The sequence below is a fragment of the Ranitomeya imitator genome, chromosome 10 (assembly GCF_032444005.1).
Source record: "Ranitomeya imitator isolate aRanImi1 chromosome 10, aRanImi1.pri, whole genome shotgun sequence".
Classification (NCBI taxonomy): domain Eukaryota; kingdom Metazoa; phylum Chordata; class Amphibia; order Anura; family Dendrobatidae; genus Ranitomeya; species Ranitomeya imitator.
This window is the reverse complement of record NC_091291.1, coordinates 134,634,072-134,660,559: the sequence shown is the minus strand read 5'-3', so window position 1 is coordinate 134,660,559 and position 26,488 is coordinate 134,634,072. Positions and strand designations below refer to the sequence as shown.

At 43.0% G+C, this 26,488-nt stretch overlaps 1 protein-coding gene across 3 annotated transcripts; it reads left to right on the top strand.

The window, feature by feature from the left end:
* The first annotated feature begins 3,270 nt into the window (after window positions 1–3,270).
* Window positions 3,271–25,723, top strand: LAYN (layilin). Of its 3 annotated transcripts, none has more exons than XM_069742836.1 (7): window positions 3,271–4,918; window positions 12,567–12,864; window positions 19,163–19,320; window positions 20,785–20,829; window positions 22,536–22,610; window positions 24,297–24,393; window positions 24,886–25,723. In XM_069742836.1, exons 1-7 carry the CDS (start codon window positions 4,840–4,842, stop codon window positions 25,247–25,249), a joined length of 1,116 nt encoding a protein of 371 aa, XP_069598937.1. In that variant the 5' UTR covers window positions 3,271–4,839; the 3' UTR covers window positions 25,250–25,723. The 3 variants fall into 3 exon arrangements, with proteins under 3 accessions (XP_069598937.1, XP_069598938.1, XP_069598939.1); XM_069742837.1 differs by having other exon boundaries at window positions 4,662–4,918; window positions 20,788–20,829; XM_069742838.1 differs by lacking the exon at window positions 3,271–4,918 and adding an exon at window positions 8,604–8,931.
* The last annotated feature ends 765 nt before the right edge of the window (window positions 25,724–26,488 follow it).

The following is a 26,488-nucleotide window of genomic DNA, read 5'->3' as shown; positions in this document are numbered from 1 at the left end:
AGGGGATCCCAGTTTGTGTCTAGATTTTGGCGGACGTTCTGTGCTAAGATGGGCATTGATTTGTCCTTTGCGTCTGCATTCCATCCTCAGACGAATGGCCAGACGGAACGAACTAATCAGACCTTGGAAACTTATTTAAGGTGTTTTGTTTCTGCTGATCAAGATGACTGGGTTACCTTTTTGCCGCTTGCCGAATTTGCCCTTAATAATCGGGCTAGTTCTGCTACCTTGGTTTCTCCTTTCTCTTGTAATTCGGGGTTTCATCCTCGTTTTTCCTCTGGTCAGGTGGAGCCTTCTGATTGTCCTGGAGTGGACATGGTGGTGGATAGGTTGCATCAGATTTGGAGTCATGTGGTGGACAATTTGAAGTTGTCCCAGGAGAGGGCTCAGCAGTTTGCTAATCGCCGTCGCCGCGTGGGTCCTCGACTTTGTGTTGGGGACTTGGTGTGGTTGTCTTCTCGTTTTGTTCCTATGAAGGTCTCTTCTCCTAAGTTCAAGCCTCGGTTCATCGGTCCCTATAGGATCTTGGAAATTCTTAACCCTGTGTCGTTTTGTTTGGATCTCCCGGCATCGTTTGCTATTCATAATGTGTTCCATCGGTCGTTGTTGCGGAAGTATGAGGTACCTGTTGTTCCTTCGCTTGAGCCTCCTGCTCCGGTGCTGGTGGAGGGAGAATTGGAGTATGTTGTGGAGAAGATCTTGGATTCTCGTGTTTCCAGACGGAAACTTCAGTATTTGGTCAAGTGGAAGGGTTATGGTCAGGAGGATAATTCTTGGGTGGTTGCCTCTGATGTTCACGCTGCTGATTTGGTCCGTGCATTTCATAGGGCTCATCCTGGTCGCCCTGGTGGTTCTCGTGAGGGTTCGGTGACCCCTCCTCAAGGGGGGGTACTGTTGTGGATTGTTTTTGGGCTCCCTCTGGTGGTTACAGATGGTACTGGGTGACTTGTGTTCTCTGCGGTCTCTGGTGTCCACCTGTTCTATCAGGATATGGGAGTTTCCTATTTAACCTGGCTTTCTTGTCATTTCCTCGCCGGCGATCAATGTAATCAGTGTGTCTTGTTACCTCTGCTTTCCGCTTCAGTAATCTTCAGGACAAGCTAAGTTTTTGATTTTCCTGTTCCACGTTTTGCTTTATTTTTGTTTTTGTCCAGCTTGCAGTTATGTGATTCATTGTTGCTGGTTGCTCTATTGGGCTGATATTACTCCTCATGTTCCATGAGTTGGCACATGAGTTCAGGTAATTTCAGGATGGTTTTTTGTAGGGTTTTTCGCTGACCGCGCAGTTCACTTTTGTATCCTCTGCTATCTAGTTTTAGCGGGCCTCATTTTGCTGAATCTGTTTTCATTACTACGTATGTGCTTTCCTCTCATTTCACCGTCATTACATGTGGGGGGCTGCTATTTCTGTGGGGTGTTTCTCTGGAGGCAAGAGAGGTCTTTGTTTCTTCTAATAGGGGAAGCTAGTCCTTCGGCTGGCGCGAGACGTCTAGAATCATCATAGGCACGTTCCCCGGCTACTGCTAGTGTTGTGAATTAGGTTCAGGATCGCGGTCAGCTCAGTTTCCATCACCCTAGAGCTTGTTCTGTTTTTTGTGTGCTTGTCCTTTTGTGATCCCCTGCCATTGGGATCATGACAGCTATGGGTCTGAATGGAATTCTATATCGAAGAGAGTAATACCAAATAGGATCTCAACTGTAATATATAAACTATCCTAAAATTGTAAATCTTTATTAATTGAACCTATACGTTGGTTCACACCACAGAACGGACAAAAATAGAAAAAACAAAAAATACTGTGCTCAAAAAACAAACACTAAGTTTAAAAATGGGGTATACTGTGTATCCCTAGTGAGCACTACACTCACAACCTGCCTGGCTGTGGGGGTTGGCACCCTACAGGGAAACGTTATGGCGCCCCCACTCCACGGCGGCTGTCCCTAGATGTCCTGATGTACCCTATGATAACCACGGGACACCCACTACCCACAGCCTAGGACCCACTGCAGGCTAGACAAAGATACTCCTGCACTAAAGGAATACTAGATCCCCATGTATAAAAACAAATGTAAAGAACACAGAAGGCAAACAGGCAATGACGTGCTATTGAGGGAGTCTTTTTTTGGGGCACAGTCTTTTATAGGTTCATTATACCAGTCATGGCTAATCCCATCAACTATGGCTGAACCAATTGAACAGTGTCACCCAAAGATACACAAATGTGTGACCATATGTATCGATACCATAGTCCAAACACTTATCATGTCATGGCCATGACACCGCATCAGGACACACTGCATCAATGAATCTTGCCTCCTGAGGAGCCCGCATAGGGCGAAACGTGTAGAGGCGCTGTGGTCTGCGGCAAACGACGCATAGAGGGAGATAAGTGTTTGGACTATGGTATCGCTACATATGGTCACACATTTGTGTATCTCTGGGTGACACTGTTCAATTGGTTCAGCCATAGTTGGTGGGATTAGCCATGACTGGTATAATGAACCTATAAAAGACTGTGCCCCAAAAAAAGACTCCCTCAATAGCACGTCATTGCCTGTTTGCCTTCTGTGTTCTTTACATTTGTTTTTATACATGGGGATCTAGTATTCCTTTAGTGCAGGAGTATCTTTGTCTAGCCTGCAGTGGGTCCTAGGCTGTGGGTAGTGGGTGTCCCGTGGTTATCATAGGGTACATCAGGACATCTAGGGACAGCCGCCGTGGAGTGGGGGCGCCATAACGTTTCCCTGTAGGGTGCCAACCCCCACAGCCAGGCAGGTTGTGAGTGTAGTGCTCACTAGGGATACACAGTATACCCCATTTTTAAACTTAGTGTTTGTTTTTTGAGCACAGTATTTTTTGTTTTTTTCTATTTTTGTCCGTTCTGTGGTCTGAATGGAATTCTAATAAAAAAAAATTGGTGTTTTCAGTGGTTGTGTAATTAGTTCCTTTTTCTTCGAAGTTTAGGAGGACTACCTTAGCATGATTGCCAGAGCTCCAAAAAAAGAGGCGAGTGGTGTCTATTTCTATATATTATTTTTTTATTATTATTATTATTTGCGGCTGTTTTTATTTTTTTTCCCAGAAGTTTGAGAACTCCTTTACCAGTAAAGTTTTGCTTTAAGATGTTCTTACAGTTAAAAACTTTTTGAAGCCTTTTCAACGGCCTCCATGAATAGCTCCTTTCACGCTCCCATCCCCGCCGCTTCATAAATAGCAGGATCATCTGCACTCACTCTGTTTTCTGGCTTCGCTACGCAGTCATTCGCTCTGCAGCAGGGGAAAAAGGAAATAGTGTTCCAGCTTATGAATACGCTCAGCCAAAGATAGAAAAAGAGAGGATTGCAGGGTGCGGAGACATTCGGTGGCCGGGTCCTCCTGCTTCCTACCACACTCTGCATGAGATCTGCTGAGCCGAGCTCTTAACGTCTCTGATTCTTAGGATTTCAGGGCTTCTTTCACCCCCCAGAAGCTTCGGGTTCATGGACATTTTTGCTGAGTGAGTTTTCCATGGAGAAAAGTTAACGGCCAGTGTGTGGACTGTGGCTTTCTGCTGACACAGCTCAGTGCGGAGAGAAAAATGGCCATTTTTTGTAAATGCTAAAGAGGACCGAAGGATCAATATCTGTCTTCATCCTGGAGCAGCCGCCCCAAGATTTATTTCTTCTACCCAAGGATGTGATGATTTAATGACTGGTGGCTTATCTAGTTAGAGGGGAAGATCATTCTGCATCTGCTGCATCTTCTTAGAAACTCCTGTTCTGTAGCAATCATTCGGATGTAGCAGAGCAGGACACCAAAAACAAGCTTAGCTCTGCTACCTCAGCAAAATCAGACTTGGCTCTGCTACCTTGACTCATTTTTTGAGAACAAAAACAAACTTGGCTCTGCTAGCTTGACTCATTTTTCGAGAACAAAATCAGACTTGGCTCTGCTACCTTGACTCATTTTTCGAGAACAAAAACAAACTTGGCTCTTCTAGCTTGATAAAGATCAACCGTGTTCGAAACCCTTCGCTTGCTCTTGTTCCTGTCCACCATTTTTTCATTGTTTTTTGATGGAATAAAGATTACTCTGAAAATTTTACCAGAAGCTGGAAAATTTTTTCTTCTTGTTGCATCTGCTACACCAACTCGTCTTTCGAGAACATTTTAGATAAAAAAAAATCAAAGTGTTCGATTCCAGCTCTATTTTATGGATCAATTTATATTTTGTCCAATATCACCCGGCCTAATTTCCAGTAACGTCTCCAAGATTTAAGGCGTAATCGATAGTCTGACCATTGATAAGAACCATGTGATCAATAGATTTCCATCACGGACTCGGGTCAATGAGCAGGATGCAGATTCTCATTACCTTATATAAAGGAGGATTATCGTCCAGGAACCAGATATCACCTGTCCGTTGACGTGAGCAGAGCGATCTGAATATATCGTGCATGTCAGCGACTCCTCAAGCTGCTGTTCGGAGGAATCAATCCAGTTTTAAGAAGTCGCTGCTTTCAAGTAATTAAAATGACAGCACTGAGCGGTGCGACTCCTGACGAGGGCTCTCTCTAATGAAGCAGGAACAACCTGCTGCCCGGATTGGTTTGGCCGAGGTTGGATCCTGCCCTCCAGCAATGTGTCACATAGACTAGTATTGATCACCCTACAGTGGCGCTCTCTTTATTCTGTGCCGGGGCTAGTGTGCACACTGCCCTACAGATCACTGCATCAATGCCAGGAGGGATGGAGGATCAGTTGCCTGCTCGCCACATCTGGACTCTCTGAGCATCCTCGCTCTCCACCTGCTTCTCCTGGACACTTCATACACAGGACACCAACCACAAGGGACCAGTAATGATGGATCTGCTCCGAGCTCTCCTCACCATTGTCTGGGTCTGTCTCCACTGGTGTAGAGGAACCAGACTGCAGAGTGGTGAGTGCAAAGGAATATGGACAGGACTCATCAGATCTATCTATCTATCTATCTATCTATCTATCTATCATCTATCTAATAACTATCTAAAATCTATCTGTTATATACCTAATATCTATCTATTATCTATCTATCATCTATCTATTATCTATCTATCATCTATTATCTATCAATTTATCTATTATCCATCTATTATCTATCTATTATCTATCTATTATCTCATATATTATCTATCATCATCTATCTATTATCTATCTATCCATTTATCTCTATCTATTATCTATCTGTCATATATTATCTATCATCTATTATCTATCTATCTATCTATCTATTATCTATTTATCTATTCTCTATCATCTATCTATCATCTAATAACTATCTAAAATGTATATGTTATATACCTAATATCTATCTATTATCTATCTTTTATCTATCTATCATCTATCTATTATATATCTCTAATCTATCTATCTATATCTATTATCTGTCTCTATCTATCTATCTATTATCTATATCTATTATCTGTCTCTATCTATTATCTATCTATCATCTATCTGTTATTTATTTCTATCTATTATCTATCTCTATCTATTATCTATCTATCATCTATTTCTATCTATCTATTATCTATCATCTATCTATTATCTATCTATCTATTATCTATCTCTATCTATCTATTATCTCTATCTATCTATCTTTCTATTGTGGTGAAACACTACCTGAGTGGGTTGGGGGACACTCGCTTGGCACGGGATTCAATCACTCAGGCACGATTTCTCCACTTAAGTCAGTCTATTTGGTTTATTAAACGTCATAAACCACATAACTTAAACAGTTCATTATACACATCAACGGAACACATTAACAATCAAGAGTCTGTTCCAATGGCAGATCCGTGTCTGCCCGTAACCCCTTGTTATCTGGAGTTACCTTACAGGAGCTCCGGCTCCACACACTGACTCCTGCCAGTGCTGGTTCACAGGGGAAACCTGCCTCAGGGTATGTGCACACGATCAGGATTTCTTGCATAAATTTCCTGACAGAAACCGGACATTTCTGCCAGAAATCAGCATGTGCATTTTTCGCGTTTTTTGCGTTTTTTACGCGTTTTTTCGCATTTTTTTTCGGAGCTTTCCCAATGCATTAAATAGAAGAAAAAAGCAAACAATCTGCAAAATTAATGAACATGCTGCTTTTTTTTACCGCAATGCGTTTTTTTCGTGGAAAAAAAGCATCATGTGCACAAAAATTGCGGAATGCATTCTAAATGATAGGATGCATATGTATGCGTTTTTTATGCATTTTTATCGTGAAAAAACTCGAAAAATCCTGAACGTGTACACATACCCTTACTGGGATCACCGTCCTTGTGACCAGGGCACCTCGGATAGTCCAGACTCACAGTAAGAACTGTAGCTTCCCCAACACAGATACCGTATCAGACTCTGTAGATGCAGCCTCTCCATGCGCTTCCAGGAAGTCCAATCACAGGCATTTCCAACACACAGGCCATCAGCCCATGGTCTCACCAGGTGCTCGCAGGACTCCAGTCCATCCCAGGACAATCCAACACCCTGAGCATTCAGGTCCACAGTCTCTCTAGGTGCTTCCAGGACATCTCCATTCACAGGAGACTCCAACACCGACCGTCCAGGTCCACAGTCTCTCAGGTGCTTCCAGGAAGACTCCACTCACAGGAGCTTCTGACACCGACCGTCCAGGACCTTGCCCATGGACCATACAGATCCATACACTCTGACCATGTGACCAGACCTCAGTCACATTATATGGTTGTAACCACTCCCCTAGATGGGAGTGTGTGTGGTTAGCCAGTCCCGCCCAGCTCACCAGCTAACCCTATAAGCCCGCCCTTATAAGTAAACAGAACAAAACTCTTGTGGAACTATAAGTCCCAGCATAACCATATCATTTTGGGCTTACAGCACAGAGCACCACTGCGACACATACCGGCCATTTACAATCCTGCCGGACTTTGTCTCATCACCATAATTATGCCTCCAAGAGCATCCTGAAGCACACACAGCGCCCCCTGGCTGTAACATGGGTCACTGCACCAAACTATTATCTATCTATTATCTATCTAACTATCTATTATCTATCTATTATCTATCTATCTATTATCTATCTATATATCTATTATCTATCTATATCTATCTATCATCTATCTATTATCTATCTATATCTATATATCTATCATCTATCTATTATATATCTATCTATCTATCTATTATCTATCATCTATCTATTATCTATCTATCTATTATCTATCATCTATCTATTATCTATTATTTATCTATATCTATCTATTATCTAACTATCTATTATCTATCTATATCTATTATCTATCTATTATTTATCTATATCTATCTATTATCTAACTATCTATTATCTATCTATATCTATTATCTATCTATTATCTATCTATCTATTATCTATCTAAATATCTATTATGTATCTATCTATTATCTATCTATATCTATCTATTATCTATCTATTATCTATCATCTATCTATTATCTATCTATTATCTATCTATTATCTATCTATATATCTATTATGTATCTATCTATTATCTATCTATATCTATCTATTATCTATCTATATATCTATATCTATCTATCATCTATCTATTATCTATCTATTATCTATCTATCTATTTTCTATATATCTGTTATCTATCTATCTATCTATATTTATCTATTATCTCTCTATTATCTATCTATTATCTATCATCTATCTATTATCTATCTATTATCTATCTATCTATTTTCTATATATCTGTTATCTATCTATCTATCTATATTTATCTATTATCTCTCTATTATCTATCTATTATCTATCATCTATCTATTATCTATCTATTATCTATCTATTTTCTATATATCTATTATCTATCTATATCTATCTATTATCTATCTATTATCTATTATCTATCTATTATCTATCTATTATCTATCTATCATCTATCTATTATCTATCTATCTATCTATCTATCATCTATTATCTATCTATTATCTATCTATCTATTTTCTATATATCTGTTATCTATCTATATCTATCTATTATCTATCTATCTATTATTTATCTATCTGTTATCATATCTATCTATTATCTATTATATATCATTATCTGTCTGTCTATCAACATCGGTTTCAGTAATCACATAGCCATTATAGAACATTCCTTGTCTTTATCATTATTAGACCACTGGACAGAGCAGAGACCCCAGCATGGGATCCCCCTGTAACACCCAGTATGGTGGGCTGTCAGCATCCATAGAAATCCCTATAACCCCCCACGCCTCAGCAGCTCTATATAAACCCTGCAGTTTAGCAGCAGTTTCTCACGTAATATTAGATATTTGCTGCAGGACCCCGACAATCTGTCTCCAGAGCCCCCCACTCTACACTGTGTCGTCCTAACCAGACAGTGAAATCCTCACATCCCGGCACTTTATATTCAGGCCTTGGCCTCTTGTGAAAAGGATCATTTATTCGCCTGCTGAACTCTTGGCCTTGGAAGAAATGCAATAATAAAATCTGCTTCCTGCTTCACGGTCTGAAAAGTCGTCAGTTTTTGGAAAAAACGCCTTCAGGGTCTTTATATGGGAAGATCTTCCATCCGGTCACAAAGGAGCTAAACATCTCGTGGTGCAGAGGACAGGCGCCTGCACAGACTGAGGAAGACCCTGCTGAAAAGTGATGTGTGCTGCTCCTGGGCTCTGGAGACCAGATGGACTACAGGGTCCCTACACCAGTGGTCCCCAACCTTCGGCTGTCGGGGCATGCTGGAGGCAGGAGACGGCTGCCCTATATTATAGGTTACAGAAGGTGTAGCCCTAACTCCTATAGTGGATGACCTCTGACCGATACGCCCCGTGACTGGACATCAAAGGATTCACATCCGGTCTCCTGAAGAATAAGACCTCATCACTCAAGGTCCAAGCGGAGACCACTAGGGCGACTGCCCCCGAGTGACGGGGGGTTAGAACTGGTGAGTATCACTGAAACTTTTTGTAATATTCATTGCCTTAAAAAAGTCAGTTGGACAACCCCTTTAAGGCCCTTATGCACAGTAGATTAAAGTAAGCCAGACCCATCGATTTCGGCGGAGCCCACTGTGAAGGTCTCCTAATTGTCACCCGATGGTAATGATGATGGGGGAAAAAGAAGGATCGGGCATGTTGAATTTTCAGTTCCTGATCCTCCATAGTCCCTGGGGATTAGCTGCCGCCAGTGGTGTTTGGCGTCAGCGTACCCCATACTGTGCCGATCCCGCGCACACTCACCGATCCCGCGCCTGCGTCTGATCCTGTGTCTGACCCCTACTTCACTATTAGGCAGACTGGTAAGAAGTTACGGACAGATACCGGGGAGTGCGATTTCAGGATCTGACTACAAAGAGTTTATTTGTTGTCTGTTTCCATGGAGACACATGGGCATGCAAAGGAGCTGTGGAAAGAAAGCGAAGATTTTTTCAGAGCGGGGTCACCAATGGCTGAGGAGCAGAAGATCGAAAAGTCACCATCGCTCTGTTGACCCCATAACTGCAGAGTCTAGACCATCTCTGGCACAACATCAGCACAGACACTGCGCCCCCCCCCCCCCCGAGAGCTTCATGGCCGAGCAGCTGCATGCAGCCGTACATCACCAAGCACAATGCCGAGCATCGGATGCAGAGGTGTAAAGCCGCCATCATTGGACTCTGGAGGACACGAGTTCTGTGCACTTCTCTATCTGCGTCAGTGACTGGTACCGATCTCACTGACCAGGTGATAGGTTCACACAGTCGCTTTGCCCCCAGTAGCGCCCCCCTAACGACGCTCATTAATATTTTGTGACGCATTGGAATGATTATCGATACTAATATCGTTCGTTCTCTGTCTCATTGCTTTCCATCAGTGGATATGACACACAGACCAGGTAGGTGACATTTTTGCAATTTTTTGTTTAATTTTTTTTTTTTCATTTACTTTTATATATTTTTTTTTTTCATTTTGCTCGATCTCTTCTAGTGATAAAACAATTAAAGTGAAGTTTCACAGGCTACTACTTAAAGGAGATGCCTCACCGGAGACAATTCTTTTCAAAATGTGGCCGCTTCGGGCACCGTAGGCAGAAAATGCCGATTTCGTAATACAAGGAGGGCTTGAGTCTGCCAGAATGGGAACTGGTCGTGCAGAGTAAGGCCGTGTGCACACGATGCGGATTTGCTGCGGATCCGCAGCGGATTTTTCCGCACAGAAACGCTGCAGATCCGCACTGTGATGTACAGTACAATGTTATTCAAGGGGAAAAAAAAAAGCTGTGCAGATGGTGCGGAAAAATCAGTGCGGAATTGCTGCGGATTTCAAAGAAGTGCTTGTCACTTCTTTTGTGCGGATCTGCAGCGTTTCTGCACCCCTCCATGATAAAATTCCGCAGTGGCAAAAACCGCAGAAAATCCACACAAAATCCGCATCAATTCCGCATAAAAACCGCACAAAATCCGCATAAAAACCGCAGCAAATCCACAGCTGCGGATTCTGCCAGGAGATATGGATTTTGTGCAGAAAATTCTGCACCTCTTTTCCTACGTGTGCACATAGCCTTACATATTTCCTTGTGACTTATCCTGAGGAATCCGGAGTGGGAGACGTATGAGCCATTGCCTTCAACTACCTCCACGTTCAGTGTATGTCGGCAGCTCATACATTCACATAAACTGTGCTGCCGAGAATATGTAACGTGTATGAGCCCCATCCGACTGTATCAATGATTGGTCGCCCCCCTACAATCCGCATTTGCTCTTTTGATATCGGTGATTGATCGTATTGTTCTGATCAGGTTTTTGCATTAAATGTTTTGGTTTTTTCATTTTCTACATTTTTTTTTCTCAAATCACGAGCTGTATTAAAAATAAAAATTAGAAATCTTGCCCTTTTCACACTGACCACTGCGGCTATTGTAGACTCTAACTTCCTTTTGTTTCAGGAAACAACACATGTACATTAGCAGCAATGAACAGACCCTGACCCCATCTTTTGTATTGAAACATCTGTGCAAAAATCAATGTGAAGGGATGGGAGGGGGTGAGCTGTGACATCATCTATTGTGAATGGTGGATCCTGTGTTATCTACTGTATATAGAGGTGTCATCGGTCATTGTACAGGAGGAGGAGGTGAGCTGTGACGTCACCTATTGTGAATGGTGGATCCTGTGTTATCTACTGTATATAGAGGTGTTATCAGTCATTGTACAGGAGGAGGTGAGCTATGACATCACCTATTGTGAATGGTGGATCCTGTGTTATCTACTGTATATAGAGGTGTTATCATTCATTATACAGGAGGAGGAGGTGAGCTGTGACAACACCTATTGTGAATGGTGGATCCTGTGTTATCTACTGTATATAGAGGTGTTATCAGTCATTGTACAGGAGGAGGTGAGCTGTGACAACACCTATTGTGAATGGTGGATCCTGTGTTATCTACTGTATATAGAGGTGTTATCAGTCATTGTACAGGAGGAGGAGGTGAGCTGTGACATCACCTATTGTGAATGGTGGATCCTGTGTTATCTACTGTTTATAGAGGTGTTATCAGTCATTGTACAGGAGGAGGAGGTGAGCTGTGACATCACCTGTTACAGAACCCCCAGCACCAAGAATATGTTATACAGTATATATTATGTATAATAGGTTCCATGTGAAATTCATCAGTCCACAGGCTGCGCCCCTGGACAAAATAATCTCCTTCTGACCTCCCCCACCTTTGTAATTCCCACAGTAAATACCAGCAGGCTCGGCCCCCTGCGTCTATTGTAATGTATGTCTGGCCTGCTTTTTCTATTGGCCTGCCCTGTGTATCTGTGTTATATATTCTGTGTGCTGTGAATAAAGTGTGTTCTTTTAGACTGGAAATACGTGGAGTAGCAGTCAGCTTTTATATGCTCTCACGTAATCAAGGAGTTCCAGCCATCGTCCTTCATTCAGAATCCAGCAAAAGCAGAGTGGACCTCCTGAAACACGGGGGGGGGGGGGGGGAGATGCTGAAAGAGGTACTACAGCACAGTAGACCCCGTTACATCACCTATTGTGAATGGTGGATCCTGTGTTATCTACTGTATATAGAGGTGTTATCAGTCATTGTACAGGAGGAGGAGGTGAGCTGTGACATCATCTATTGTGGATGGTGGATCCTGTGTTATCTACTGTATATAGAGGTGTTATCAGTCATTGTACAGGAGGAGGAGGAGGAGGAGGTGAGCTGTGACATCACCTATTGTGAATGGTGGATCCTGTGTTATCTACTGTATATAGAGGTGTTATCAGTCACTGTACAGGAGGAGGAGGTGAGCTGTGAAAACACCTATTGTGAATGGTGGATCCTGTGTTATTAGGTGTATAGAAGTGCTACCTGTCATTGTAATCCTGTCTCTGATGATAAGGAGCCTGCTGAAAACTCTTTATGAAAAAACAGGAGATATGAGTCTAAAATGCACTCAGTGGTCCATGTGAAAATTGCAAGACTACTAAATTTGTTTTTAATGAAGAGTGTAATAAGAAAAATAAAAATTACCAAAAAATGTTTAAAAGATACACGTGACAGCGGCACCAGGCATAATAACTAATTCTCTCTCTGTTGTAGGGCAAATTGTCTGCAAGCAAGGCACCCAGAAGCCGTGCTATAAAATCATTTACTTCCATGATACGTCGAGGCGGTTGTCCTTCCAGGAAGCGCAGGACGAATGTAGACGGGACGGGGGCGACCTGATGACTATAAAATCCGAAGCCGAGCAGAAGTTCATCCAGATTCTCGTCCAGAGTCTCACCGCCTCTGACGGGGATTTCTGGCTCGGCCTCCGGAGAATCGAGGACGAATCACCGAGTTCGAGCGACTGTCAGAGTCTTTATTCCTGGGTGGATGGCAGCAAACCGACATTTTGGTAAGTCTGCCCACCCGGCGTCCATCCCCATTTCTGATATTTTGTAGTAGAGTCCAAAACTGCAGGAAAGTTCTAAACCTGCGGAGGCCGACTGGAGGCCTGGAGTCACAACGCGATCACAGGGTGCCGATGGATCGCCATGGCCTGACTCCATGAAACCCCATATGGCATGAATAATGTCAGCACGTGAAAACAAGCCCCCAAACCGCTCCAGCAGCCAAAAAAATAAAAAATGGTGACAAAAAAAATACAATCATTTTTTTTTTACAAAGTTCTCAATTTTTAAGCCACTAAAATATAAAAAAAAAAAATTATTTACGCACAATGGACAAACCCCCCCTCCCCCCCCAAAAAAAAAAAAGAATTAATTGGGGCTATTTTCCATTATTTCCCCCCATTTGGATTTTTGTTTCTTATTCTCCAGCACATTATATAGTAAGAACACCAACGCCGTCATTTAACACCACAACTCATCCTGTAAATTACAGGCTCTAATACGACGATGTCAATAAATACATAAAAAAAGTTATGGATCTTGGAAGAGAGGAAGAAAAAAAAAAGCAAACAGCAAAAATAAGAAAATCCACCGCCCCTTGCTCTACGCCGCGCACTAAACAGCTAGAAAACTAGGCTGAAATGACTGAAAGTAAAAATATAAACTAACCGTGAGAAACGTGCTGGTTTCGCTGTGTGCTTTGTGCACAGTTTCTAGCACAAGGTAACACTAGAAGTCAGTGCCGGGCTGCATGTGTTCAGGATCAGCGCCAGACCACAGCTGCACTGCCGCCGTTACCGGAACAGTAACCCATAGGAATCTACAGGACCGGGGACGCTCCGGAGACATAATCCATGGAAAAGAGCCAACAGCTGGATAATAAAATACACTGTATGGTCAGCCCAAAATATCCTATATATAATAATATCACACACCCTAAACCATACACATAACACATCATTCACACATATATACACACTACATACACATAACACACCACACACATCACACATACATCCCACACTATACACACATATACACATAACACACCACACACATATATACACACTACATACACATAACACACCACACACATATATACACACTACATACACATAACACACCACACACATCACACATACATCCCACACTATACACACATATACACATACATCCACACATATATACACACTACATACACATAACACACCACACACATATATACACACTACATACACATAACACACCACACACATCACACATACATCCCACACTATACACACATATACACATACATCCACACATATATACACACTACATACACATAACACACCACACACATCACACATACATCCCACACTATACACACATATACACATACATCCACACATATATATACACACTACATACACATAACACACCACACACATATATACACACTACATACACATAACACACCACACACATCACACATACATCCCACACTATACACACATATACACATACATCCACACATATATATACACACTACATACACATAACACACCACACACATATATACACACTACATACACATAACACACCACACACATCACACATACATCCCACACCATACACACATATACACATAACACACCACACATATATACACACTACATACACATAACACACCACACACATATATACACACTACATACACATAACACACCACACACATCACACATACATCCCACACCATACACACATATACACATAACACACCACACATATATACACACTACATACACATAACACACCACACACATATATACACACTACATACACATAACACACCACACACATATATACACACTACATACACATAACACACCACACACATATATACACACTACATACACATAACACACCACACACATATATACACACTACATACACATAACACACCATACACATATATACACACTACATACACATAACACACCACACACATATATACACACTACATACACATAACACACCATACACATCACCCATACATCCACACACACATGCATCCCACACCATACACATAAACACACACCATACACACATATACAGTACAGACCAAAAGTTTGGACACACCTTCTCATTTAAAGATTTTTCTGCATTTTCATGACTATGAAAATTGTAAATTCACACTGAAGGCATCAAAACTATGAATTAACACATGTGGAATTATATACTTAACAAAAAAGGGTGAAACTACTGAAATTATGTCTTATATTCTAGGTTCTTCAAAGTAGCCACCTTTTGCTTTGATGACTGCTTTGCACACTCTTGGCATTCTCATCCCACACCATACACATAAACAAACTACATACACATAACACACCATACACACATCATACATACATCCACACACATATGCATCCCACACCATTATTATTATTATTATTATTATACATTTTTATAGCGCCATTTATTCCATGGCGCTTTACATGTGAAAAGGGGCAAATATAGACAAGTACAATAAACATGAGCAAAAAACAAGGCACACAGGTACTGTCATGGTTAGGACAAGGTTAATGTCCTGTTCTCTCAGGGTTAATGTTGTTAGCCTCTCTTTCAAGATGGGAGGGCTATTTATACTTGCTCCTAACCTGGTATCCTTGTCAGCTATAGGTTTTCTGCAGTCTGTATGCTTGACCTCTGAAGTGTGTGCTGGCTTGCATAGTGTCTTGCTGTCACGTGCTTTATTCGTTTTCCTGGATTACTGACTTCTGGCTTGGCTTCTGACTATTCCCTGACTCTCCCTGTTGGTATCTTGTAATCTCCTGGCTAGGACCTCTGCTTGTTTCAGTATTCTTTTATGCTTGTTCCTTCTGTTTCCCGACGTCTGGCTCTGCCCCCTGACCCCCTCCCACTCTGTCACATGATCTAAGGTCCTGTTGCTTTACCTGATCACTCTGTCTCATGTGGAAGGTCCCGTTGGTGATCAGGTTATTTACCCGGTGTCTGCTCCAGCTCCGATGCTGCGGGGTGCAGTTTCCCTGCAGCATTAATACTGGGTATCGTGACAGGTACTTAAGGAGAGAGGACCCTGCCCGTGAGGGCTCACAGTCTGCAGGGGATGGGTGAGGATACAGTAGGAAAGGGTAGAGATGGTCATGCAGCAGTTCAGTAGGTTGAGGATCACCATACACACAAACACCATACACATAAACACACACCATACACACATATATACACACATATATACAAACAACACACCATATACACAGCACACATATATTCACACACATGCATCCCACACCATACATATAACACACACCATACGCACATATATACACATAACATAACATATACACAGCACACATACATCCACACACACATGCATCCAACATCATACATATAACACACACCATACACAAATATATATACACACTATATACACATGTCACAAATCATACTCGGACATACATCCACACACACACGCATCATTCACTGTACACACACCACAGGATACATACACATAACACATTACTCTATACACAGATATATATATAAATATATATATATGCAGTATATATATATATATATATATAGTATATTACACACCACACACACACACATGCATGCACAAACATATACACATCACACAAACATATATACGCACGCCACAGCATACACTCACACACATACAAATACACATCACATGCCATATACACATACCGTATGTATACATGTATACATCACATACATGCATGCACAGACACACACAGACACATAGCAGACATATATAAACAAAATGAAGCATTATGTGAAATACAAAAGGAAAGACCACTGTGAAAAATGAAGGACAAAAGATGGTTCTACACCACAGCATATAAATTATATACAGAAAAAGGTGTAAATTAACCAAAGTAAAATATATAAAAAGTAAAGTTAGCCATAGGATGGCGCCACTAGTAGTTTACAGGCGTCATGCATGCAGTAAATATAAACTGAAACGCACACATGAGATGTGACCAAAAGAAAAATGGTAAGTGGTCAGCAGTAGTCCAAGGTACAAATGAGGAAACCATAAATCATGTAATGTCGCAAAACAAAGGTGGGCAAGTGCAAAAGGTACATGGGGCTAAATATTTACCAGCAATACACTGTGGCGCCAGGAGTCCCTATACTCCTATGCGGCTGTTGGGTTCGGGTCAGGAGACCCGCGGCCAGTTTGTGGGCAGTATCACGGTCCGTACTCGGAGGTGTCAGATCGGTTCTAAGGGGCTATCAACGGTATCGAATAGATAAGACTCCTCTCCTGTAGCTTCAGGTGGTTGACCAAAGAGTGACCATGGTCCTGTAGAGATCGAGTGATATCCCGAGGGTCATGCTGACCCACCTGAGCACTAGAACGTTTCTTGTAGGCTCAGGCCTTGATAAAATAAGTGGCCACTAACGCAGTAGCACCTGAAAGATCCGGCAGAAGACCGTCCCAATTGGAGTCGACTTTAGAGCCGATCACTTGGGTAATAGTGTCCAGTTTATAAGAATTGATATCGTCCTCCAGCCTTGACCACCTTGTTGGAGATTGATGGCCTTTGGTTCCCGGCTGTGGTCTGTAGACTTACAATTGAGTAGATTCTTTTTTGATTTCTTTTATTGTCTTGGCATAGGATGAAGAGGGACACGTGTATGTAATAATTCAGTTTCCCAACCTCAGGGTTTAAAATATAGTGACATCTCTTTGAGACGACCTGACAATTACACCGAAAAGTGTTCTCCTAAAGGTGGTCCTCTAGAAGAAGAGTCGGTATGGGGCTCCTCTGCTACGGAAGACCACCCAGTATGCCCATGCTTTACACAGACAACCCATTTCTCCTGTCATGCAGGATACCATGGCCATTCTTTCCCCTGATTTTGAGCCACCTTCCTTCTAAAGACTTTGTCCTAGTTGCCTGATAACTCTAGGACCCTTCTTCAGCATTCTTCTCTTTTTGTGATTTCTGAATCCGATAAATGATAACGTCCTAGAATGGAGTCAGCCATGATAATTCATCACCTTAGCAGAAACTCCTGGACTCCATGTTCTGGGACCCCGGACAATCAACCGTACAGAATCAATATTAATCCAAACAGCGTTCTTGGACGAATATTATAATCTTTTATTAGTTTGGACGGTTATGTACACGGTGATACCAAATATGGAAATGTTTTTTAGTTTTTAGATTTTAATAATGTTCTCAGTAACATAGGGTGATATGATCTTTTAAAAATGTTTCTTCCAATATTTATTAGTACTTCAACCTGCGATCGCTTGTATAAAACACTGGAACAGTATAATAGTCGTGTATTGTAAAATTACAAATCTCCTTTGAAACCGAGCTATAGCCTCAAGGAGTATTCCCATCTCCAAGATCCTATCCCTAATAATAGAAAATAGCTCCAATTAGAAATGAAGTACAGTTCTTCTGATTCTCTATGTCGCTTACCCCATGTGCAGGGCATTGCAGAAGCTTAGGTACCCATGGTTACGACCAATAACAACTCACTGTCACTGTATGAGTGGTCATAACCATGGATACCTAAGCCACTGCGATGCCCTGTACATGAGGTAAGTGACGCAGCTCAGAGAAGCTATGCTGCATTTCTAATTGGAGGTATTTCCTAATATTACTATTACACCTACTACGAATTGGGATAGGATCTTGGAGACGGGAATACCTCTTTAAGTGTCTAATCATGGCAGACTAGTGGTCCCTCAGTAGGGACCCCATTTCCAACCTCTTAAATGCCTCTGTCAGAATTAACTGAAGCATCTGAGGGGTTAAACTGCCAGCAGATTGACTCTGGTGCCAGCTGTACAGCACACAGCCGGCACCCACGCTGTTTGGAGCAGCTCTTGAGCCCCAGGACAGGTCAGACCCACCAGATGCTGAGGGTCCCAGCACTTGTCCTGTTAACTGGCCTAGTAAATCACACCGCCAAGGCCTTCCTCACAATTACGGTAACTCATTTTTCAGTGAGCATCCTCTACGTTTGGAGCTTTGCCATAGATTCCTTCATATTAGCATTTTGTTTCTAGTAAAATGATGGCCATCATGTTGCCCATAGCAACCAATCACAGCACAGCTTTCATTTTAGCAGAGCTGTTTGAAAAATGAAAGCTGAGCTCTGATTGGTTGTTATGGACAACAAAGGCAGTGGACGGTTTTGGTAAACGAGGCCTAGCCGGTGTATGATCCATGTGATTCTCCCTGGTGAGGGGATTGTTACTTTTCTGGCACCATTATTGCTCTTTGTAAGGATTTTTAACATCTCATTTGGCAGGAATTGGTACGCGGACGAGCCGTCGTGCGGCAGCGAGGTGTGCGTGGTCATGTACTACCAGCCGTTTGCTTCCCCCGGTGTGGGCGGACGGTACATGTTCCAGTGGAATGACGACCGATGCAACATGAAGAACAATTTCATCTGTAAATATTCAGAAGGTCGGAGCTTTCATCTCTTCACTAATTCTTTGATCAATGAGTCTCTCTCCATGTTTTAAGAAAATTGCAACTCCCAGAATTCCCTACAGGCTTCCAAATTTAGATGTGAATTAAAGGGGTTTTCCCACCTAACCAAGTCATTGCCTAACCATTGGACGCAACGCCAGAGTAATGGACTTGAGTCACCTGTTTTCCCCTGGTTCCACCCCGGTCGTGGTGTTGGTGGAGGGTGTGGGTAGGACGGTCAGGTCTCTGACCCAGGTGACACCCAAGGTAGCCGAGCGCTGCTCTGCATTTGGCCATCTTCATCAGGGTCACGGGCTTGTGGAGCGACAGGACACCCGTGCATTCAGCTCCTCTTTGCTGTGGACCTGTGACCAGGAAAGATATGGGGAGACGGAGGTCCAGTAGATAGGCAGTAACTCGCATCGTTAAAAGTTGTCGAGAAATGAAGAACCAGAGGTGACATTTCTGGATGGCTGTAGATGAGCAAATTAATTGGGATTCATTACAAATTTCCTGGAAATTTTAGGTTCTGATGAATCTCAAAATTTGGGGATTTTGGTTCTTACGAACGTCGGCCGACTGATGAATTCTTTCGAGGGCTGGGAAGGGGTTAAGAAAAAAAAATCACCTATATGTGGCCCTCACTTGACTCCTTATGTTGCCTCAGCTCTCCCCCCCCCCAGTTCTCCATATGGAAGTTCTCCATGGGAAGAACCCAAGACAGAAGTGGAGGACCGGGGAGCTGTATCGGCGTAATGAGGCAAGGGAGAGACATGTACAGGCGAACAGTATGTGTTTTTCTTATTTTTAACCCCTTTATTCCCCTCTGTTGATTATGCTTTGGGGGTCTAGAAACAGTTCAGAGCATAATAAACGCCTTTTTGCGCCAATCAGGCCATTCGATTCAGACCAAATTTATTTGAAACATTCCTGCCTGAAAGAAATTTTGGGAGATTCACTCATCTCTTATCATAGAAGAGAAAAAAAATATCACCATGAAAACGACAACCCAAAATAATCTTAAAGGGATCATAGAATCCTAGAATGTTAGAGTTGGAAGGGAACTCTGGGATCATCGTGTCCAACCCCCTGCTCAATGCAGGATTCACCAAACCTTCTGAGACGGATATTCTCATGTTATGTGATGGCTAAGGAATGTCATCAGTTTATGATCGGAGGGGTCCAACCACTGGGACCCCCCTACACATCCTGCAATGCTGATGCAGCAGTGGGTTCTCTATCCCTGCACAGCCAGGTGGTGCCGGCGGAGTTAGATCAGCATTGTGCCCGCTTTAGTCTCAGGATCGGTTTAAGCTTCTACTGAGCGCTTGCCACCACTTTTAAGATAGAAGTAGCCCTTTAAATCTACGGCCATTCGCACGCTCAGTACTTATTAAATTATTATATGGAGTCATATAATTACATTAGATCTGATTTTAACATTTTTCTTTTTCTTAGCAGTGAAGTCAACGCGTCCCCCAACACAAAACGGGCCGCACATCGGTAAGTAACTAAGTAATAATGTCACGTCAGCTGCAGAAGTTATCCCGGGTACATGGGAACCTACAGATTAGATAGTTGTTTGCTTTAGAGGGTTCATTACTAGAAAACCTACAGTGGGGAAAATAAGTATTTGATACAAGTTTTCCCACCTACAAAGAATGGAGAGGTCTGTAATCTTTATCGTGGGTACACGTCACCTGTGATGGACGGAATCTAAACATTAGAAACAGAAAATCATTGTAGGATTTTTACATAATTAATTTGTATTTTATTGCATGAAATAAGTATTTGATATAATAGAAAAACAAAATGTAATATTTGGTCCAGAAACCTTTGTTTGCAATTACAGAGGTCAGACGTTTCCTGTAGTTCTTGACCAGGTTTGCACACACTGCAGCAGGGATTTTGGCCCCCTCCTCCATACAGATCTTCTCCAGATCTTTCAGGTTTTGGGGCGGTCGCTGGGCAACATTGAATTTCAGCTCCCTCCAAAGATTTTCTATTGGGTTCAGGTCTGGAGACTGGCTAGGCCACTCCAGGACCATGAAATGCTTCTTACGGAGCCACGCCTTAGTTGCCCTGGCTTAGTGTTTTGGGTCATTGTTATGCTGGAAGACCCAGCCACGACCCATCTTCAATTCTCTTACTCAGGGAAGGAGGTTGTTGGCCAAAATCTCACAACACATAACCCCATCCATCCTCCCTTCAATACGGTGCAGTCATCCTGTCTCCTTTGCAGAAAAACATTCCCAAAGGATGATGCTTTCCCCACCATGCTTCACTGTTGGGACGGTGTTCTTGATGTTGTACTTATCCTTCTTCTACCACCAAACACGGCAAATGGAGTTGATACCAACAAGTACTATTTTGGGCTCATCTGACCACATGACCTTCTCCCATGCCCCCTCTGGATCATCCAGATGGTCATTGACGAACTTCACACAGACCTGAATATGTGCTGGTGTGAGCAGGAGGACCTTGCGTGTTCTGCAGGATTTTAATCCATGACGGCGTAGTGTGTTGCTAATAGTAATGTTTGAGACAGTGGTCCCAGCTCTCTTCAGGTCACTGACCAGGTCCTCCCGTGTAGTTCTAGACTAATTACTCACCTTTCTCAGAATTATCCTTACCCCACGAGGCGAGATCTTGAATGGAGCCCCAGACCAAGGAAGATTGACAGTCATCTTGTGTTTCTTCCATTTTCTAAAAATTGTTCCAACAGTTGTTGCCTTCTCACCAAGCTGCTGTAACCCATCCCACCCTTGCAAAGGTCTACAATTTGTCCCTGGTGTCCTTAGGCAGCTCTTTGGTCTTGGCCATGGTGGAGAGGTTGGAGTATGATTGATTGAGTGTGTGGACAGGTGTCTTTCAGGTAACAAGTTCAAACAGGTGCAATTAATCCAGGTAATGAGTGCAGAGTAGGAGGCTTCTTAAAGAAAAACTAACAGGTCTCTGAGAGCCAGAATTCTTGCAGGTTGGACAGTGATCAGATACTTATTTCTTGCAATAAAATGCATTTTCCCCACTGTAGATGTTTGGGGTTTGTGTAATTAAAGGACAACTACTACACGGTGTTACGCCCTGTGCCGGGTCTGACCAGGCAGGCGATGCCGCACATCCTCTCCTCGCTGCTCCTATTGTAAACATACCTGGTGCACATCTGTAAAAAGTGATCACTGCTATATTATTATTACCTTATTTTTAAGATGTAGAAGCCGTCGCCAGCCGACCGCCGGATGTTTCCATAAAGAACGTCAATCAGACGGCCAAAGATGCTGAAGGTGAGCGAGGGCCGTCCCGAGTCAATAAATAGGACAAAGCTAAAGTGTAACTAAACTTTTATAACTTTTTTGCTCTAATGCAGCCCTGCACCTCTCACATGTAAATGATAGAAAAAAGCCACATATACTGCATTTATTTATTTTTTTACGCTAAACCTGTCCAGTCTTTTGTTTTTGAGCACCAGACAGAAATAAGGCCCCTAGTGAAGCCATTTAGTGTTCTCAAACAGTACGATACCCTTTTTAAGCCCCTCCGCAGTGCATGATGTCCCCACCGTGCCCCCCATCAGCAAGTGACATCACCGCACCTGAGATGGCTCAGACTTTCAGCTCCCGCTCGGCAGCTGATATCGAGACACGCTACCGACTTCCCTGGACAGCTTCCCAAATCCAGGAACGTCCTGCTGGATCCAGCATAGTTGGGAAGTACACTGTCACGACACAGCTGTCGGGAAACTCGGGACCAGGGGCTCCTTCCCTGTCCCTAACACTAAGGGGCTCCCTAGCTCGCCCTGCTCCCTGGGATACTTCTGAAGGTGAAGATGTCGGGGCCTCTTCCTTGCCTTATCTCTTGAGTTAGCCCTCCGTCTGTTCTGTTCCCCCACCCAGGGAAGAGGTGTGCTACTGTGCACTGTAGTACACCAACCCGAAAAACAAGGCAACACAAACAAGGGTTAACAGAAAACTCCAGGAATGCAAAATAATCATTTACATGTAATAGAGGAATTGGGGCGTGGAGGTAGAGGAATAAACCAAAATAGAGAAGAATAAGGAATTACCACATGTGCAAACCAAGCAACAGTCACAGATAACTTCTCCAACTCTCCTTCTCATATGTGCTCCTCTCCCACCATTAGCCATGCAGCAAATGCTAGCTCTGACAAGGATTTGTATCAGAGCCCAGATTATAAGGGGGAAAGCAGTGGATAACCGAGCTCAGCTGTGAGCACAGGGATTTCCAACATGGCCGATTAACCCCTATTCTGCTAGAAGAAATAAACGCGTTTAAAATGAAGGAGAAGTGCTTCTTCTCAGCGCCGGAGTAAGAGCAATCAGATGCTGCGGTCTCCTGGCTCCACACTGTTGCAGTAACCCCGTGACATACACAGCCCCTTAAATGCCCTGTACATCAGCTGGGGGTCCGTGTCCTTAGACCCCCCCTAATGGCTCAAACTACAGGGCAGAAGCGCCCATCTCCTGCACGAGCTCGCTCACAGCAATGTACAGGCTTAACAGAAAGTCACTGTGCGAGTGCAGGAATTGAGCCCTTCTTCCTGGCGGATTGAGCGATCAGTGGGGGTCTTGGGACTGGACATTTAAGGGTCTCAAATACGTATAAAAAAGGTTAAGATACACTTTAAGGTCGCTGTACAATTTAGAGCAGGACTGGACGGCCATCTATTGTGTATTGGGGGTGTCTTGATTTTCCTTCATTGGTAAATGTTGACGAAAAGATGGGTTGGACATGTTAAAAGTCAACATGCCCGATCCTCTGCTCTCACGGGTCAGTCAGCATTAAGGCATGAGTAGAGCGTGTATGGGGAAAGGGTCAGGAAAAAAGGCTGTCTGAAGTTCCTGGATGGAGTGTCTCCGGGGTATGGGGAGCACAATGCATCAGGCTTAGCTTGTTACCATGGCTGAATTCGGGGGGGCTCGTGCATAGAATAACTTGTTGCATTATTTTAGAGTCCAACGTGCATTTCATCCTGATTGCCACCATCCCGGTGCTGACACTGCTGATGATATTCCTCGGAGTATTGTGCTGCTGCATCATAGAGAGGAGGTGAGATTTACTCATTTTTTTTTTATCTATGTCCATGTAAATATTTTCTAAGAAGAGAAGTTTGCAGCAAACGGCCCTTTCTCTGTAGTCAAATCTGCTGATTTTGTAAAAAAAAAAAAACCTTCCGTGACTTCCCTTTCCTGCCACTCCCAGTGCTTGGACCTCTTGGTATGTGACCCGGCTTGTCTTCTGACCTGTTTGACTGTCTCATGTCTCGGTTATCTCTGCTCTCGACTGGCTCACGACTTCTGGCTTCTATTTGACCACATGTATTGGTATGACCTCTGGTACTTCTTGTTCTGACTGTTTCTGACTCAGCTCGTCTGACCACTCTCTCGCCACTTGGTGGCACCTGTGGTGCTATGCTGCGTGTACAACCTCTTTTCCCTCACCAGCATCCCCTGGTGGAGGTTGCGCTATACTGCACTGCAGCAGAATTACACATCTTAATTTTTTTTAGGATTAATGACCAATTATTTGATTTTCTTGAAGGAAACAACACCGAAGTGAAGCCTCCGTGAAAGAGCCGAACTTCTGGTTATCTCCAAACCGGCGCAACAGCCCAAACCTGGAAATCTACAATGTCATTAAGAAGCAGACGGACGCCGACTTAGCAGGCACGAGGCCAGATATCCGGAACACGTCCTTCCGGGGTCCCTCCGGAGAAACGTCGCCTCCCGACAACCTCTCGGGCGATTACGATAACATCGCAGGACATCACTCAGAGAGCGGATTCGTCACTCTGGCCAGCACGGAAAGCGGCTTTGTCACCAATGAACTCTATGAGCTCAGCCACGACCGATACGGAAGGAGCACAGAGTCCGGCTGGGTAGAGAACGAAATCTACGGCTATTAGATCGCCCAAAGGACTGAGGAAATCACATTTGTAAGGCGGGATTCCGTATAAATACGATTAGGAAGATTGCTTGTGGTGGAATAAGTACGTGATGCGGATAACATCATACAATGGATTTTCATGGCCAAACCCTCAAAAAATGATCATGATGCGATTTTGATTTATTTTTTCAACTTGCAAATTTCTATGCAATTACTCATCTCACCACTAGATGGCGGCATTGACAAAGGGGAAAAAAAAAACTTGCAGTATTTTTTTTTTCTCTCCTGAAAATTGCTGTTTTTATTCTTATTTTGCACGTTTTCCCCTCGGAGATCTGATCCAAACTACCTCAAATGAAGCCCCCAGACATGGCAAAATTGCTCAAGCTCTGAGATATTTTTGTTTTTTTCTGGTTAATATAGCAATTTGCTCACGCGATTGTATGCATCCTTCTGTATGATGGAAATATAAAGATGCATTTTCCTATCCGCCAATAATGATCGTAATGTTTTCTTTATGCCGTTATCATATATGTCTGCAGCTTTGTCCTTGGTAATCATCCACCTCTCAGACGGCGTTCATGAGAAGAACTATACCGTTTATTGATTTTGGAAGGGGATGCACTTTTTGGTGTCAGGTTTTGCCTTTATACAGTGGGGCAAAAAAGTATTTAGTCAGTCAGCAATAGTGCAAGTTCCACCACTTAAAAAGATGAGACGCGTCTGTAATTTACATCATAGGTAGACCTCAACTATGGGAGACAAACTGAGCAAAAAAAATCCAGAAAATCACATTGTCTGTTTTTTTAACATTTTATTTGCATATTATGGTGGAAAATAAGTATTTGGTCAGAAACAAAATTTCATCTCAATACTTTGTAATATATCCGATGTTGGCAATGACAGAGGTCAAACGTTTTCTGTAAGTCTTCACAAGGTTGCCACACACTGTTGTTGGTATGTTGGCCCATTCCTCCATGCAGATCTCCTCTAGAGCAGTGATGTTTTTGGCTTTTCGCTTGGCAACATGGACTTTCAACTCCCTCCAAAGGTTTTCTATAGGGTTGAGATCTGGAGACTGGCTAGGCCACTCCAGGACCTTGAAATGCTTCTTACGAAGCCACTCCTTCGTTGCCCTGGCGGTGTGCTTTGGATCATCGTCATGTTGAAAGACCCAGCCACGTTTCATCTTCAATGCCCTTGCTGATGGAAGGAGGTTTGCACTCAAAATCTCACGATACATGGCCCCATTCATTCT

What these genes read in the sequence shown, in the direction of transcription:
- LAYN (XM_069742836.1), top strand. Translation starts at nt 4,840, where the DNA reads ATGATGGATCTGCTCCGAGCTCTCCTCACCATTGTCTGGGTCTGTCTC. An exon ending in AGGAACCAGACTGCAGAGTG is followed by an intron (nt 4,919 to 12,566) that starts GTGAGTGCAAAG and finishes TCTCTGTTGTAG; the next exon opens with GGCAAATTGTCTGCAAGCAA. An exon ending in GGCAGCAAACCGACATTTTG is followed by an intron (nt 12,865 to 19,162) that starts GTAAGTCTGCCC and finishes CTCATTTGGCAG; the next exon opens with GAATTGGTACGCGGACGAGC.